Below are 18,563 nucleotides of genomic sequence, written 5' to 3' on the forward strand. Positions count from 1 at the left end.
TTTAATGGTTTTCAGAAGTCATTTACCTTAAGTATAGTTCTAAGTGATAGTGGTCAAGAGCAAGCCTACCAACACCTGGATTCAAATCCCAGCTCTGCCGTGCCGGCTTCGTGACCACGTTGACCATTCTGGGCAGAATTCTCTCACCCGTGAAGTGGGATAATAGCCTCACAGTTATTAATAACCCCTACAGGGTGGTGGTGGTGGTGGTTAGGATTCAACAAGAGAGCCCATGTGAAGCATGTCCTGTGGTACATGACACTCAGACAATAATGTCGGCTGAAATTGCCGTTGGTTCAGTGTAATCATGAGTGATTCTCGAAACAATCCTGTGACTTCACTACCACATGTTATGATCCCCGTTCTTAAATTAAGAAAAAACAAGGCTCAGAGCATGCTGTTCCCAGTCCTCCCCCACGCCTGCAGCAAACACGCACACACACACACAAGCTCCCTGCTTTGGCCAGTGGTGTCTGTAAGGCAGAACATGCTCAAGGTCAATTCTAGAAATGTGATTCTAGAAAGAGACTCATGCTGGAAAAGCCAAGGCAGGTGTTTTCCAACAAGCCAGGAGGGGCAGAAAGAGCCCCCGTCACAGACAGGCCAGGTTGTATCACTAGAAAGATGTCAGGTGGTGAATGTCCAGCTAAAGGAGTTTGAATTTATGCTCAGGGGAGGTAGTGACTAGAGATGAGAACATGGTTGTGCCAACTCAGGAGGACAGTCCAGCTCTGTGGTTCGGGCTAACGTGCGAAGGGACCCCTTAGCGCTTACTGTGATGCTGTGAGCCGGACGGGTCACAGGAATCAGTGAGCTTCCCCACATCCAGGGCTGAGGGCCGGGTGGTCCAGGAGTGACTCCCCATGACTACGTACTGTCCGTCCCAGCTCAGGCCGGCAGTTCTTCTTCAGACCACCTGAATGAGAAGCCAGCCGGCCACCTTTAGCGTCGCATGGTGTTCCAGTTATCTGATGCTGCCTACCCAACCATCCAAATACACAGTGCCATAGAAGAACATCCATTTCATTCCGTTTATGATTCTATGAGTGAGGGGTTTGGGCAGAATACAGCTGTTCTACTCTTTTCTGCTCAGCAGTACCTGGGCCTCCACTGGGGTGGCTCAGATGACTGCTGATGGAACCCCTCTATTAGGGCCATCTATCTGGGGTCTTGGGTCCTCCCTGTATGGCGTCTCCTAGAGACTGAAAGTCCGGGATGACTCCTTTGCTGTGTATCTGGAGACCAGGCTGGGATGACTGCAACTACTGTTTCTTTCCAGGCAGCCTCTGCCTCTGGCTAGCTTGCACATTTGCATAGCATGGTGGCCTCGGGGTGGCCAAATATTTGCATGTAGCTGGCTTCCATCAAACTAAGTGTTTCAAGAGACCTGGATGGAAGCTACAAGTCTTCTCATAACTGGATTTCAGAAGTCCCAGTGTGTCACTTCTGCCACATTCTGCTAACTGGGAAAGTCAGTAAAGCCGATCCAGATTCGAGGAGGTGGAGAAACAGACTCACCCCCTTAGTAGAAGGTCATGACATGTACACAGGGCAGTGGAATGGGTGGCAGCCATCTTTGGAGATAAGCTCCCACATGTGGGTAGGGTTAAGAACATGGGCTTTGAGTCACTAATACTGGTTCACATCATAGCTCTGTAACTTTCTAGCTCTGTATGTCAGGCAAGTTACTTAACCTCTCGGAGCCTGAATTTCCTCATCTATAAAATAAGGATAAAGATATTTTGCAGATAACTGTGGTAGTACTTAAATGAGATAAACCTAGTGCTTGGCACACTCAATTCCTAACACCTGTGAAGTCCTTACTTGATGGTAGCTGTGCTACCTAGAGTAACTATAGTATAACTATACTATATATATATATATATATATACATGCACACACACACACACACACACAATTATACTATATATAGTGTAACTACTGTATAACTATAGTAGCTCTCTTTCTCTAGTTCATCCTTTGGCTATTCATTCACTCATTTAGCATGCATTTACTGAGCGTGTGTGTCAGGCACAGTCTCGGGCACTGGCCTCCCCTCAGTTGCAAAGATAGACATTGAAAGCAGAGAGTAATTGGGCCTTCAGGTTTTTGAGCAGGTTTTTAGCTTGTCACCTAATCCTCTCTTACACTGCAGTATTAACGTTTGGTCTCATCCTCGTAGAGACTCCTACCCTCGCAGTGACTGTCCTCCCATTTAAATAGGGGGATTGTCACTAGAGAGAGGCAAGAAAAATGAATCTTCCTCCCCGTCTAAACATGTGTCTGCAGGTCCCATCTGATGAGTGTTCCCCTCAGGGGCCCTGGTATGTCAGTAACGCAGCACTCCACATTCAGAAGCCCCATCAGAATCAGCTGCTCCTCGTGCCCAGGGCCCTCCCTGGCTTCCAGAGTCAATACCTCAAACATTGAGGTGACAGAAGAGATAGGAAAGGTAACAGTGTCCAACTCTTTACTATATATAATTATAAGAAAAAAAAAACTCTATAATGCATTCTAAAATAAAGCGGAAAGTAAGACATCACAAAGAACACAAGCCAAACCAGGAGAGGCCATTTGGCACAGTCTGGTCTCAACGTCTTATTTGAGCAGTTTCCTAACACCAAGAACTAATTAGAAATGAAAAGGCAGGGCTTCTAACCCTGTACTTTCAAAACCTTTCAGCTTCCCATAATAATCATGTGAAAAATCTCACTTGCTCAAATGAGCATCTCCGACTTTCTGAAGACAGTGGAACTTTAAGTAAATCTCACTTTCAGGAATTTGTTTTTAGGTTAATGAGGAAGGAATTCACACTCATTAAGCTCCACTGCTCCAGTATCTAGAAGCTGAACATTGTAGAATCGCTGAATCTGCCATCTTTCCCTTAGTCCATGTGCCCACCCAGAGCATGACTATCTGCTACATAGCCCTGACAGACGGACATCAACCATCTCCACTGTCCTGCTGAACAAGACCAAGAGCCCGTGACCTCCCGTGGAGACTACAGAAGTCAAAAGCCCCATTCTGCCTCTCAGAAGGGTTCCCCTCTGTGCTCTAGGAAGCAAAGCTGATGATGACGTGAGTGCCAAGTGTAGGCAGTCGGAGGGTTCAGCCCTCTTTGTGCAGTGATGGCCAGAGCTGTCTGCCAGCCCTCCTCCACTATCATTTGTCGGTGCCCTGCTAATTTACCAGTCTGACTCATCCTTGGAGGCAAACATGGGATCAGTGTTCATTGCAGGAAGTGCTCAGTTGGCTGTTCAAGGTTCAGTGTCTCCAACAAGCACACGCCTGTCTTGGGGGGCCGTCATTTCTTAACATGTCACTCAAAGGAATGATACCTCCTCTGTCAAAACAGGTTTCAAGCTCAGAAGCATTTTCCCTTCTTGGGTCTAAGACCACAGCAGTCTGGCATTGACCTGAAATCTGATTGATCCAGAAACCCACAGGCCTCTTCCACATGGCCTCCAAAGGCCTTCTTGAATCTTCCTCACTGTCTTCATCAAGTGGGAACAGTTCTCCCCAGAATCATGGGAATTAAGCTGTTCTGTGTGCTGGATTGGGGAGGAGGGGCCAGAGTGAGGGGGCATAGTCACAAAAGCAGCATAAGCAGAATGCCATTTCTGTTTTGAAAAACCATGAATAGACATTCTAGGACACTGATCAGAATGAAAACTTGAGACAGACCACGCCTGCTCTCTGCTGGTGCAGTGATTTTAAGAAAGCTCTCTATGACTGCCCGGCATCTACCTCTTTGGAGCACTGTGGTCTCAGGGGGATTGTCAGGCCCCTGTCTCTCTGAGGTCAGACAACGCCATGTTCTCTCAGTGAGAGAAGACCAGAGTGCTGGGAAGAGAAGGCAGAAATCAAAGATCTACATCTGGAGAAAAGAAAATAAAGCTAGAAGTCGTCTTGAAGGGAGTGCTTGAAGGTTCAAGGAAAAAAACCCTTCTCCCAGTCACTGCTTGGCATGGCATTTGGGCCTGACAGACTCTCCTGTCTCTTGCTGATTTGATGATAAAATATGGAGTGGACCCACAGGGAGAGCAAGCGCCTCAAGAAATAGATGGATAATTGGCTCTGTTTGCATGCTGGCTGCTGTAACTGTGAGACACCACACCAGCATGACTAATGCCTCTCCCCTCCGCCTAAATTAGATTTTGATTGTGCTTTAGAGATGTTCACTGAATCACAGATGTTTAAGGTAAAAAGACCCCAACTTCTCAGGAACACCTCCCGTGGAGTGTGTGGGCTCATCCCCACAAGCACGGCTGAGGCGCTCCCTGAACTCAGATGAAGGACCATAGTAACCCCTTATCTTCCAAGGCCTGGGAGCAGACCAGCTGCCCATGAGGGAGGCTCTGAAGGTAACAGGCTGTTGGGGCCAGTGGGTGTGGGCCTTCTCTCTGGAGGGTGAAGCTGGGGGTCGGCTCCTTAGCGTGGCTGTAAGCCAGTGCTTCATATTGCTGACTAATGCCTCATGTAGACTCTAAATTGGACCTGGGCTTTCCTGTTCTTCAAAGATTTCCACTGAGTCACTGCCACACCAGGTGAACTAGTTCAAGGTCTTTGCTAGTTCATCTCCCACAGTGTTCCTCAGGCTATTCAACTTGGCCAACCTGCAGTATACCATACAGAGTACATGCTTTTCTCTTTTCTCTTGCAGAATCTAGCCTACGAAATCATCCTAACACTGGGACAGGCATTTGAAGTTGCTTACCAACTCGCACTACAAGCAAGAAAAGGGGGGCATTCCTCTACACTTCCAGAAAGCTTTGAAAACAAACCCTCCAAGCCCATCCCCAAGCCTCGTGTCAGCATTCGCAAGTCGGTGGTAAGTAGAGACGATACAGACATTCTGAAAATCTTGAGCTGGAGGGAGAGGAAGCTGTTCAGCAGGTCCCGAGTGATGTGGGGGCATGCTTTTCTCTGTCTCCTTTGGCCTCCTTCTCCTGGCATGCATCCTTCATCCTCCCAGCCTGGTTCCTGCAAAGTCTCGGGGGACCATCTGTCTGAACCTAGAGGCTCCCAAGAAAATTCTTTCTCTGTCACCTGTGGCAGCTCTGTGACAGGGAGACTGGTGTGCTGCTGCTTCCTTGATGAATCTTTCCTGAAGCTTCAGGCAAGCTTGAGAACGATGTTCTCCGACGCTTCACTGCCATCCCACCAGGGGCCAAAACCTCTTGCGAGCCACAGGCCCTTGGAGAGGTGGGCAGAGGCTCACAGCAAGATGTCCCAGGCACTCTGCTAGAGGAAGCTAGCTAGAGGCACAGGCTGGGCACACATCTTGGGTCAGAGCAGAGCGGCCCTCTCCCCCTTTGCTGGAGGCTTAGATGCCAGCATTCGGCAGGCTCTCTCCCCGCAGCTGAGGCCTCCTGCCGAGCGGTGACTCTTCAGACGGCGCAGCCCCTCCTTCCTCCTTGTCATCTGCCTTCCTCCAGGAATTTCCTCCCCTTCCCTCCCACAAGCTCTGTAGACATCCTGTCCTAACAGACTTTCATGACTTCAAAGCGGCCTCCTCTGGTAGTAGCAGTACCCAGACGCTGGAACGTTCCCAGCCAGCCTCCCATCTGGCTTCTGCTCTGGTTGCCGTATGCCATCCTAGGAACTCTGGGGCTTGGGACAGACAGGCACCCCCAGATGCCTTGCTGTCATGCCCACATATCCTTCTATCTCTAGCTCTCTCCTCCCCACCCTCCCCAGCTTGTGGGGTCATGGGGGAAGTGTAGGAATTCTAATGTTTGTCAGAAAGCACGTCCCTTTGTGACCATGCGGCTTGTTTACAGTCTTCTTTTGGGCCTCTACTCCTGCCACCATTCTTGAAAACTTCAGTCCTTGGGGATGATCCCTCCGGCATCCGGCCTCTGCTCCTTGACTACTCACTTCCACCCCACTTCGACCATTCACTCCCACGCTCACCCATCATCTTGAGCATCACCAGTAACTGCATGTCCTCTGAAAATCTTCCCTTCAAACACCGTGGTCCCTTCACCTCTGCACCTACCCAACTCCACTGGTACCCAGTCCTGATGCACTCCCACAAATCTAACTTGTTATTTTCAATTGCTCCTTTAATATGTAATAGACATCTAAAACACAGCATGTCCCTAACAGCATTCTTTTCATTTTCATTCCAGTATAGTTAATATACAGTGTTACATGAGTTTCAGGTGCATAATAGAGTGATTCAGCATTTCTATACACTACTCAGTGCTCATCTAGACAAGTAATCTTAATCCCCTTCACCTATTTCCCCCATCCCCCGCCTTCCGCTAACCATCAGTTCTCTATAGTTAAAGAGTCTGGGGTTTTTTCCTTTGTTCATTTCTTAAATTTCACATGAGTGAAATGTATGGTATTTGTCTTTCTCTGACTTATTTCACTTAGCTTTATGCTCTGTAGATCTATCTACGTTGTTCTAAGTGACAAGATTTTATTTGTTATGGCTGAGTAATATTCCATTATGTGTTTGCACGCATGCATGTGTGCACACACATATATGTATATATTACACACACACACACATTTTTCTTTATCCATTCATCCATCGGTGGACCCTTGGATTCCTTCCATAATTTGGCTCTTGTAAATAATACTGCAATAAACAGGGGTTCATATATTTTTCCAAGTTAATGTTTTCAGATTCTTTGAGTAAATACCCAGTAGTGTGATTTTGGGGTCGTATTGTTAGTTCTATTTTTAATTTTTTAACATTTTCCACAGTGGCTATACCAGGTTGCTGTCCCACCTACGGTGCAGGAGTGTTCCTTTTTCCTCCACATCCTCACCAACACTTGTTTCTTAGGATTTTGATTTTAGCCATTCTGACAGGTTTGAGGTGATATCTCACTGCGATTTCGATTTGCATTTCCCTAATGATGAGTGATGTTGAACATCTTTCCATGTGTCTGTTGGCCATTTGTGTATCTCATTTGGAGAAATGTCTTTGATGTCTTATACCAACTTTTAACTGGATTATTGGGAGGTTTGGGTGTTGAGTTGTAAAAGTTTTTTGTTTTTGTTTTTTTTTAATTTCATTTATTTATTTGAGAGAGAGAGAGCATGAGCCGGGGGAGAGGCAGAGGGAGAAGACAACTCTCCACCTAGCAGGGAGCTCAATGCAGGGCTCGATCCCAGGACCCTGGGATCATGACCTGAGCCAAAGGCAGAGGCTTTCACCCACTGAGCCACCCAGGCGGCCCCTAAAAGTTCTTTACATATATTGGATACTAACTCTTTATGGGATATGTCATTTGCAGATATCTTTTGCCATTCAGTAGGCTGTCTTTTAGTTTTGTGGATTGTTTCCTTTGCTGTGCAGAAGGTTTTTTGTTGATGTAGGCCCAGTAGTTATTTCTGCTTTTGTTTCCTTTGCCTCAGGAGACATCTAGAAAAATGTTGCTGTGGCCGATGTCAGAGAAATTACTGCCTGTACTTTCTTCTAGGATTTTTATGGTTTTAGGTCTGATATTTAAGTCCTTAATCCATTTTGAGTTTATTTTGTATATAGTGTAAGGAAGTGGGTCACCTTTATTATTTTGCATGTAGTTGTCCAGTTTTCCCAGTAACATTTGTTGAAGAGACTCTTTCCCATTGCACATTCTTGCCTCCTGTACTGAAGATCAATAGATCATATCATAGGTTGATTTCTGGTCTCTCTCTTCTGTTCCATTGATCTATGTGACTGTTTTTGTGCCAGTACCATACTGTTTTGATTTCTACGGCTTTGTAGTGTAACTGAAATCTGGCATTGTGATTCCTCCAGTTTTGTTGTTCTGTTTCAAGATTGCTTTCACTATTCAGGGTCTTTTCTGGTTCTATACAAATTTTAAGATTGTCTTAGTTCTGTGGAAAATGTTGTTGGTATTTTGATAGGGATTGCATTAAATCTGTATATTGCTTTGGGTAGTATGGACATTTTTACAATATTTTTTGTCCTAGTCCATGAGCATGAAATATCTTGCCATGTTTGTGTTATCTTCAATTTCTTTCATCAGTGTTTTATAGTTTTCAGGGTATAGATCTTTCACATACGTGGTTAAGTTCATTCCTAGGTATTTTATTATTTTTGGTGCAATTGTAAGTGGGATTGTTTCGTTAATTTCTCTTTTTGTTAACTCATTATTAGTGTATAGACATGCAGTGTTTTTCTGTATATTGATTTTGTATCCTGCGACATTACTGAATTCATTTATCAGTTCTCGTAGTTTTTTGGTGGAGTCTTTAGGGCTCTCTATACATAGTATTATGTCATCTGCAAATTATGAAAGTTTTTCTTCTTCCTTACCAATTTGGACGCTTTTCATTTCTTTTTCTTGTCTGATTGCTCAGGCTAGGATTTCCAGTACTGTGTTGAATAAAAATGGTGAGAGTGGACATCCTTGTCCTGTTTCTGATCTCAGGGGAACAACTCTGTTTTTCACCACTGAGTATGAAGTTAGCTGTGGGTTTTTCATGTGTGGCCTTTATTATGTTGAGGTATGTTTCCTCTAAACCTTCATTATTGAGCATTTTATCATGAATGGATATTGCATTCTGTCAAATGCTTTTTCCTGCATCTTTTGAAATGATCATATGGTTTTTATCCTTTCTATTATTGATGTGATGTTTCATGTTGATTGACCTACAAATACAAACCACCTTTGCATTCTGGGAATAAATCCTATTTGATCGTGGTGAGTGATTTTTTTAATGTATTGTTGAATCTGGTTTGCCAGTATTTTGTTGTGGATTTTTGCATGAATGTTCATCAAGGATATTGGCATGTAGTTCTCTTTTTTGATGGTGTCTTTATCTGATTTTGATATCAGGGTAATGAGGGCTTCAGAGAATGAATTTGGAAGCTTTCCTTCTTCTTCTATTCATTGGAAGAGTTTGAGAAGAATAAGTATTAGCTCTTCTTTAAACATTCAATAGAATTTACCTATGAAGCTCTTTGGTCCTGGACTTTTGTTGGGAGTTTTTTTGATTACTGACTCAATTTTGTTGCTGGTAATTGGTCCGTTCAAATTTTCTATTTTGGGGCCACCTGGGTGGCTCAGTGGGTTAAAGCTTCTGCCTTCAGCTCAGGTCATGGTCCCAGGGTCCTGGGATCGAGCCCCACGTCGGGTTCTCTGCTCAGTAGGGAGCCTGCTTCCTCCTCTCTCTCTCTGCCTGCCTTTCTGCCTACTAGTGATCTCTGTCAAATAAATTTAAAAAAAAACTTTTCAAATTTTTTTTCTATTTCTTCCTGACTCAGTTTTGGGAGGTTATATGTTTCCAGGAATTTGCCTAATTTCTTCAAGGTTGTCCCACTTGTTGGCATATAATTTTTCATGATATTCTAATTTTTATTTCTGTGGTATCGGTTATTTTTCCTCTTTCGTATTTGAGTTTGAGTCCACTATTTTTTATTTTTGATGTGTCTGGCTAGAGATTTTTCAATTGTGTTGATCTTTCCAAAGAACCATCTCCTGAGCTGTTGGTTTTCTGATTTTCTGCTCTAATCTTTATGTCTTTTTTTCTGCTCTAATCTTTATTATTTCCTTCTTTCTGCTGGTTTTAGGTTTTGGGTTTTTTTCCCCTAGCTCCTTTAGGTGTAAAGTTACATTATTTGTGATTTGTCTTGCTTCTTGAGGCAGGCCTGTATAAACTTCCTCTTAGAATAGCTTTTTGTACATCCCAAAGATTTAGCATCATTGTGTTTTCATTTTCATTTGTCTCCATATATTTTTTTAATTCCTCTTTGATTTCTTGGTTGACCCATTCATTTTGTAGTAATGCTACTTAACCTCCATGTATATGTGTTCTTTCCAGACTTTTTTCTTGTGGTTGGTTTCTAGTTTCATAGTGTTGTGGTGAGATACATGGTATGACTTCAGTATTTTTTAATTTGTTGAGGCTTATTTTGTGGCCTAACAGCTATTTTGGAGAATGGTCCTGTGCACTTGAAAAGAATGTGTAGTTTGTTTTAGGATGGATATTCTGATTATATCTGTTAAATGCATCTGGTCCAGTGTGTCATTCAAAGCAACTGTTTGTTTATTGATTTTCTGGGTTTGGATGATCCATTGATGTAAGTGGGTATTAGAGTCCTCTATTACTATTGTATTACTACTATTGATTACTTCCTTTATATTTGCTGCGAGCTGCTTTATGTATGTGTTTGGGGGCTCCCATGTTGGCTGCATAAATATTTACAACTGTTCTATCTTCTTATTGGATTGTTCCCTTTAGGTAGTGTCCTTTGTCTCTCAGTACAGTCTTTTTTGAAGTCTATTTTGCCTCCCCTCCCCCATGTTTTAGGTGTATGGTGTCAGATTTTGCATCCTTTTATTTTGTGAATCTCTTGACTGATTTTTATAGATATACTTAATTGTACTGCTTTTGTGCATCTTGTTTTTCTTACTTCTGCTTATGGTCTTTCCTTTCCACTCAAAGAGTTCCCTTCAACATTTCTTATAGAGCTTGTTTAGTGGTCATGAATTAATTACATTTTTATCTGGGAGATTCTTAGGAGGAAAAATCTCTCCTATTCTAAATAATAGCCTTGCTGGTTGGAGGCTTTTTCCTTTCAGCACTTGGAATATATCATGTCATTTTCTTCTGGTATGCGAAGTTTCTGCTGAAAAATCAGCTGACAGCCTTATGCCATTGTATGTAGCGGTTATCTCCTGCCACTTTAAAAGTTCTCTTTTTCACTACTTTTTGCCATTTTAATTACAATGTGTTTCCGTGTGGACCTCCTTGGGTTCTTTTGTTGGGGGCTCTCTGTGCCTCCTGGATCTGGACTTCCGTTTCCTTCCTGAAATTAGGTAAGTTTTAAGCTATTATTTCTTCAAATAAGTTATCTGCCCCCTTTTCTCTCTCTTCTCCTTCTAGAAACCCTATAATGCAGTGTTATTATACTGAATGGTGTCACTGAGTTCCCTTAATCTATTCTCATTTTTTGTTAATCTTTTTTCTTTCTCCTGTTCAGCTTGATTGCTTTCCATTACTCTGTCCCCCCCATTACTGATCCACTCTTCTACTTCCTTTAGTCTATTTATTCCCTCTAGTGTATTTTTAATTTGTTATTGGGTTCTTCATCTCTGATTGGTTCTTTTTTATGTTTTTCTATCTCTTTGTTGAGGGTCTCACTGAGGTCCTGTACTCTTTTCTCAAGCCCAGTAAGTACCTTTATGACCTTTAACTTATTTATCAGGCATATTATCTCCGTTACTTATCTCCAAGAGTTTAGCTGTCTTGCTGTGATTTTGTCCTGTTCTTTCATTTGGGACATATTCCTCCGTTTCCTCATTTTGTCTAACTCCCTGTGTCTGTTTCTATGTGTTAGGAAAGTTAGCTATGTCTCTTGCTCTTGAAAGTAGTGGCCTTATCAAGAAGAGGTCCTATAGTGCCCTGCAGTGCAATATCCCTTCTTTATCAGAACCTGGCACTTATGGGATATCCCGTGTGCATTGTGTGCACCTCACTGTTGTGGCTGTGCTGCTTTTGCCTTCAGTCCAGTTGTCTTCCATGGCTCTCTTTACCTGTTGTGGGCAGGGTTTGGTTCCCTGTGTTGTTAGTGGGCCAGTCTGGGGCAGCCTTGGGCTTGAGTTGGGTTAGACCAGGTATTTTCCAGAGCTGCAGGAGCACTGCACTGCAGGGCACTCTCCCTGTGTTGTTCCCTTTTTGTTGGTGAGTGAGGCCTGTAGTCAGACCAAATATCTGCCCCCAGCCCACTCCTGGGGCCACAATCAGATTGCTTGTGTGGTTTTAGTCCCTATTCCCCAGGGCAGGAGTCCCTTTGAGGTGGTGCTGACCCCTGTCAGGGCTGGTTGTATACTGCCATGCTTGTGGTGTTGTTTTGGATGGATTCACCAAGGCCAGACTGGGGGGTAAGCATCCAGGGCATGCTGTTAGCAAGGTAGGTGGAGAGAGTTCTTGCTGCAGTGGTTCACACAGGTGTATCTAGGCTGGGGGTGGGAGAGGGAAATGGTGCCTGCCAGTTCTTTTGTTCTTAAAGAAGTCTCCCAAAGACCTCTGCCCCTCCAGCACATGCTCTGAGATTAGTAAACAAATCTCCCTCCCTCCTGTATACCCCAGGTGTTTTTCAAATTGCTGCTTCAATGCTGTATCTTGGTGGGGTTGTTATGCTGTCTCTTTCAGGGCAGGGACTCAGTTTCCTATCACTCTGGCTCACTAATTTTTAAAAGTTCCAGGTGTGTTAAACCCCACTGATTATATGAACTCATGATGTTAAGTCCCTCTGGTTTTCAAAGCCAAATATTATAGGAATTCATCTTCCCAGCACAGGTCCTCTGTGCCTGGGATGGGGTTTGCTCCTCTCCCCTCTGCACCCACAACATCCCTTCCTTAGGGTCCTGCAGGTTTTTGGCTCCCAACTGCATCTCTGCCCTTTCTACCCTCTCCAGTATGGCCTCTGTTCTACAGTTAGCTATGAAAAGTCTTTTCTGCCAATCTGTAGGTCATTTTCTGGGTTATTTACACTGATGTGGGTATTATCTAGGTGTATCCATGGGATGAGGTAAGCCTGGGATTCTCCTCCTCTGCCATCCTCCCTGGAAGTTCCCAGAAGAGAATTCCCAATTTTCCCCTCAAAGCTATTTATACTGTCTTCCCCAGTTCAATAAATGGCATAACCATTCACCATGTTGCTTAAGCCATAAATCCAGAGGTCATCCTTAATTCCTGTCTTCCTCTGACCACTGTCTACAACACCTGGGCAGATTCCATCTACTCAGCCCCTAAAACACGTCTCAAATCCACCCATTCTCCATTTTCTCAGTCACCCTTCTCATCTAGGCTACCACCACTACTCTCTCCAGAAATATTGCAGTACATGTCCTAACAGGCTTCCTTCTTCCTCATGCAACCAGAGTGATCCTAAAACACACATCAGATCATGGCACCTTTGCCCCATATACCTAAACCTAATTTCTCCCCATGCTTCTCTCTGATGCTCAGGCCTTTCTATTCCTAGAAGAGACCAAAACTCACTCCTAACTGAGGCCTTTGTGTCACCTGTTCCTTCCACCTATCATAGTATCCCCCATATTTCTGCAGAGCTGACCCCACTTGTTCAGATTTAAACTACATGAAGAGGCTTTTCCTGGACGATTCATTCTGAGGTAGATACCTAGTCACACTCAAGTGTATACTTGCTTTGAATTCTGTGTAGCACTTATTGATGGGGATTTATTATTTATCCCCCCCCCAAAAAAAAAACACACCTAAGTTAAATGTCCAGGAGTTGTCCCAGTATTTTTGGAATATCTTAGACTATTATATTGTTTCTCATATGGACTGGAAAATCTGCTCCTGGCAGGTGCCTCCATCTGACTTTGGTCTCCAAAAACATCCAGATGATCACAACTGGGTTGGGTGCCAGGACGGCTTGTAAAATACGCATTGAAAAGCCTTCACTGACAAATTTGAAAATATATAGTGAATAATACTGATGTCCTTTAACTGCCTCAACATCCTATCTCTCTCAGCTGATATCCATGCTCCATTTCCCTCAGGTCCAGTTGTTTACTTTTGAGAAATATTCCATGATTCCTAAGAATATGTGAAGTCCTGCCCACAGCCTTGTGGAGATAAAATCAATTCATATTGGAAGGTAGCCAAAGGGCATGGAGTCCCACAGCCTGTGAGCAGGCTCCAAAGTTCACAGTGCAAGAGTGCAAGAGAAATGAGAAATCCTAGAAATCTTTCTAGGCTTTCTTGCCCAAGCACTCCTGAGCAGGTGGCCAGGGCCAGGGCAGATGTGGAAACACCGAAAGATGAGACAGCAGTGTGGTGAAAACCTTCCTCCAAGACCCCTCCTGAGAGCTCACAGCTCAAGCATTACCCAGGAATGGCCTGTTTAACTTCATATGCAAAGGGGCTAAAAATGGTTTTAACAGTAATTTTTATAGCTCAAGTCTGGTCCAAGGCTCAGCTTGACCTGGCCCTGCTCACCCTCCCATCTCCACTCTGCAAACTAACTGCAAGTTCTCAACCAGCCACTTCTCTTTACCACAGAAGCTTTGCACGTGCTATTCCCCCTCTCCCTGCCCCCTCATCAAACTCTAGCTTGTCCAGCTGTTTAGACTTTTTTTTTAATATCAAGTATTTATGGTGTACCTACTATTATTTTTTTTTTAAAGATTTTATTTATTTATTTGACAGACAGAGATCACAAGTAGGAAGAGAGGCAGGCAGAGAGAGAGAGGAAAGCAAAGCTCCCTGCTGAGCAGAGAGCCCGATGTGGGACTCGATCCCAGGACCCTGGGATCATGACCTGAGCTGAAGGCAGAGGCTTTAACCCACTGAGCCATCCAGGTGCCCCGGTGTACCTACTATTTTTTACTGGGTTGTCAGGAGCTTCTCTAAGTTTGGGGGAAACAGTGAAGAGAACAAAATCCTATACTGTGTGGAGAATGAAGGAATAAATATATATGTGGCATAAAGATTATAAAGGGTAGAGCAGAAGAGGAGAGCAGAAAAGTTAGGATGCTATTTTTGTATTGGGTGAGGAGGTGATGTTTGAGTTGTGACCTGAACGACATTAGGGTGTAAGGCATTCAGGTGTCTGGGGGAAAGGCATTCCCACAGAGCAGATGATGTGAGCAGAGGCCCTGGTACGATCTTGGTATGCAGGGAGAAGCAAAGTCAGTGTGGCTAGACCTCACCTTGAGGAATTTGGGCTTATTCTGTAATGGCAACTACTGTAGGCTTGAGAGCTGGAGAGTGACATAACCTGGTTCACCTTCTCTAGGAAGTCCCCTGGCTCCCTAACCACAGAGCACCCTCCCTCCCTCCACCCCTTTTTCAGTATTGAAGTGCTTCTGTGTTTGCTCCCCATCTGTGTGCCTTCAAGAGCAAGGGCCAGGTCTCATTCACCACCTACCCTTTGAATGCCTTGCATACAGTCCTTATGCAATAAACATGTATGAAAAGAACAAACACGATTCTCACATACCTGTTGGTTTGTGACAGGACTGCAGGCCTAGTGTTGGTTTCCAAGTGTTAGGAAGCATGTTTGTACCCTGGTACAGGTACCGTATAACAGGCATCAGCCTTTCTGTTTTAAAGCAGATCGACCCATCTGAGCAAAAGACTCTGGCCAATCTGCCGTGGATTGTGGAGCCGGGACAAGAAGCCAAGAGAGGAATTAATACCAAGTATGAAACCACAATTTTCTGATACCCACCATCCTCCTGTCCTTGCGGTGCCTTGCACGCTGAGCAGTCCCGGAGCAGGCTTCCCTTCGCGCCTCAGTTTCCACCCAGCCCAGGAGGAAGACTGCTCTGTTTGTGTGGCCTTGTCACGGGCGAAAGGCCACTGGCCATTCCTGGGGACGTTCTTTCTGCACCAGTGACAGAAAGTGTGCAACCAAGACTTTCCAGCCGTAACCCCTGAGAGGCATGAGTTGAGATTTTTGGCTGACACTCCCGACTCCCCCCCCCCACCTGCCACTACCCAAGGTATTTCTAATGACTCTGCCCCCAACACTGCTTTGCTGAATTTGGGGATAATACCTTTAAAAAAAAAAAAAAAGGTACAGGGGATCTCTAATACTGCCTAAAAGTATAAAAATCTTGGATTTTTCAGTCAGCAGTTTTAACGGTAGAATCAGAACAGAACTACCCCCACCTGTAAAATCATATCACTGAGCATCATTTCATGCATAAGGACAAAAACCACCCCCATGATTGCCAGGAAATCCTGTTTCCCGATTTCTATATTTGTGGATTTTATATGTAATCAACCATGTCAGATAAAGAAAACATTTACATCTATGGATTGATTCAAAATTTAAGAATGATTCAAAACAGAGGAATTTATTATGCACAGAAAAATGTGTCTTGTATTCAATATTTTTATTAAAAGAATGTTTCATTAATGCACTGATAAGAAAACTAGGTTAGTTGTGAGGGATGTTTCTGGTTTCATTTCTAAATAACTAAATTTTTACTGCTACCACCAAGAGGACTGGCTTGGGCGTGGCAAAGTGCTGATGACACTCCCCAGAGCAGGAGATTAGGGCAAGCAGACTGGCATCCAACCGAAAGTGCTGATGCAGCCATAAGCTGCAAAGATTGTTTTTTTTTAACCTTCACAGTGTTTTAAAGAAAACGTTAAAAAAAAAAAAATCTAGGGCTCCTGCTGTCAAGATTTCTGTCATGGAAACCTTGTTTGAGAAAGGTGTTAACAAAATTCTATTGCAAAAATTTTTTTCTAGAAAAAAAAATACAAAAAAAAAAAAAAAAAAGAGGAGAGATTCCAAAGTAATAAAACTCTTTTCTTGAAACAAATAAATGTTTGCTTACTATTTGATTAAATAAAATTTACTTACATTTCTTTAAGGTATTTTAATTTTTTTAATGTCTCTGTGGAGTATTTGTATGATACCATAATGTATATTTATGTAGAATCAAATTATATAAACAGTACCAATATCATTATAGAAAAAAATAACATTTTAACGTATATTGTTCTAACTGATCATATTGTGAATCATTTTGAAGTTCATTATAGCGATATTGATAAATTGTGGGATTGTCTTAATGTTTTTTTTTTTTATTAACCAGTATTATTTCAAACCTGAGGATTATCAGTTATTCATCAGTTGGTGAGTTTTAAAGAAAGATAATTAAATTTTATTTCAAACTGACAAATGTATATGGATTTAGTTCAGTGTTGAATAATTTTAATACAATATTAAATTACTTGACCTGAACAGTTCCTTGTATATATTTTGCCTATTCACTGTTGATATGTATGTAGTAAATGGAGAGTAAAATAACACTGAAATATGGTACCAAAAGGTAATTGTATAGGAGCAAAGTAAACAGTAGCTTTGCTAAGACAGAAACATATGTGTAAATATGCTTGGGCTTCCAGTTATAAATTTTGTAATTTTTGTCATTATTTATATCCTATTAAAAAAAAGCACACAAAATAAAACGGAAATTGTACAGCCACCGGTGCTTGGCATCGTTCTGTGAGCACCTTCCCACTTCCATTTAGGAAAAAAAGCAAAGGCCCGGCCTCTTCCAACAGCTATAGCTAAAGGGCTTTTTTAATTGGCAAAATTGAGAAAATTTACTCATTTCTAAGTTCAACCAGTCTGAGTAAGATTCAGTGGCCTTTAAAGCTTAAATTTCAGCCAGAAAACACCCAATGTCTTTAAATATTACAGTAGGCTACAAGGAGAAATTACCAAAACAAATTTCTAAAAGGACAAGGACCACCCAAATAGATCATTTGTGTGGGACAATACAGATAGTATGTTTGGGAAAACAACTACGCATTTGTCTCAGGTTGGGCTGCTAAATGAAATATCAGACTGTGTGGCTTAAACAACAGATTGTATTTCTCAGAGTTCTGGCGGCTGGAAAGTCCAAGATCAAGATGCTGGCAGATAAGTTTCTCTCTGAGGGCTCTTCTCTTGGTTTGTAGGCATCTATATCTTCCTGTGCGGTCTCATGACCTCTGCGTGTGTGTGCGTGTGTAAGTACACATGCACACAGAGTTGGGGGGCAGCAAGCTCCCTGTTGTCTTTTCTTGTAAGGGCACTGATCCCCTTCTGAGGGCTCCACCATCAATACACCATGTAACCTAATTATCTCCCAAAGGCCCACTTCCAAATACCATCACATTGGAGGATTAGGCTTCAACATATAAATTTTGGGAGGGGTTAAAACGTCACATAACAACATCAATCCTTCCATTTTTCTAAAACACCTGTGCCAGCTGCACATCAAATGATATAGGGCCATATTAGAGGTACCGGAAAGATCGACATTTCACATTCTATATCCTGTGACTTTCAGGAGATCTCCCTGCACTCCTGGATCTAAGTCCGTTACTCTTTGAAACACAGACCAAAACATATGGGGTGCTACCAGCCAGACATGCACAGTCACATAGCTTTGAAAACACTAAAACCAGCCTGAGAGGGGATAACATTCACCGAGGCAGAAAAGGCAGGTTTCCTGAATAAAGGTTTGGGCTGGGATTTTAGCTGGTAATGCTTCAACTGGGCTAATTTGGCCCCTTTTTATCTTTGGTAACCACCAAGAGGTCAGCAGTCTTCTCTCTGTGGATCAAATGCTTATTTGTTATCAGTTATGGTCCCAGCATGAAGCAGATGGCACATTCCAATTGGGATATTTTAAGAGTTTAATAAATAGAATACTTACATAGGTGTTAGCAGCATGAAGGGAAACAGACGGGTGGAACAGTGTCCCTGGGCTGGTAATGGCCTGAGGGAGAATGGGAAAGGAGAAGACTGTATGGAGGGGGCTGCCAGACAGGCTGAGGGACATGGCCAGTGGTAGTGGCCCTCAGAGAGGGAGCCAGGGATTAAAATAGCCTGATCTCACTCTCCACCCTGCATTAGCTGAACCCACTGGAAGCCGGAAGACAAGGAGCCCATTGATAGGGTCTACACAAGACAGGGAAGAGGAAGGAGAGATCTAAGGGGCAAAGAGAAGAGAGCCAGCACATACAATGAAGGGATGTGCAACTGATTTCTTGAAGGGGGAGTCTGACACATTAGTAACTGCAGTATCCATGGGCAGTCGTGATCCTTG

General features: G+C 43.2%; 1 protein-coding gene across 13 annotated transcripts in view; it reads left to right on the plus strand.

Annotated features, from left to right (window-relative positions):
* ANKS1B (ankyrin repeat and sterile alpha motif domain containing 1B) overlaps positions 1-16,949 on the plus strand; it is a 1,094,885-nt gene extending 1,077,936 nt beyond the window's left edge. For 8 of the 13 annotated variants that reach the window (XM_059402276.1, XM_059402277.1, XM_059402280.1 and 5 more), the window contains 2 exons: positions 4,664-4,831; positions 15,058-16,949. In XM_059402276.1, the coding sequence (XP_059258259.1) occupies positions 4,664-4,831; positions 15,058-15,168 (279 nt within the window). In that variant the 3' untranslated portion in view covers positions 15,169-16,949. Of the gene's footprint in view, positions 1-4,663; positions 4,832-15,041 lie in introns of all 13 variants that reach the window. The other 5 variants (XM_059402278.1, XM_059402287.1, XM_059402288.1 and 2 more) reach the window with 2 other exon arrangements.
* The last annotated feature ends 1,614 nt before the right edge of the window (positions 16,950-18,563 follow it).

Source organism: Mustela nigripes, chromosome 6, assembly GCF_022355385.1.
Source record: "Mustela nigripes isolate SB6536 chromosome 6, MUSNIG.SB6536, whole genome shotgun sequence".
Classification (NCBI taxonomy): Eukaryota; Metazoa; Chordata; class Mammalia; order Carnivora; family Mustelidae; genus Mustela; species Mustela nigripes.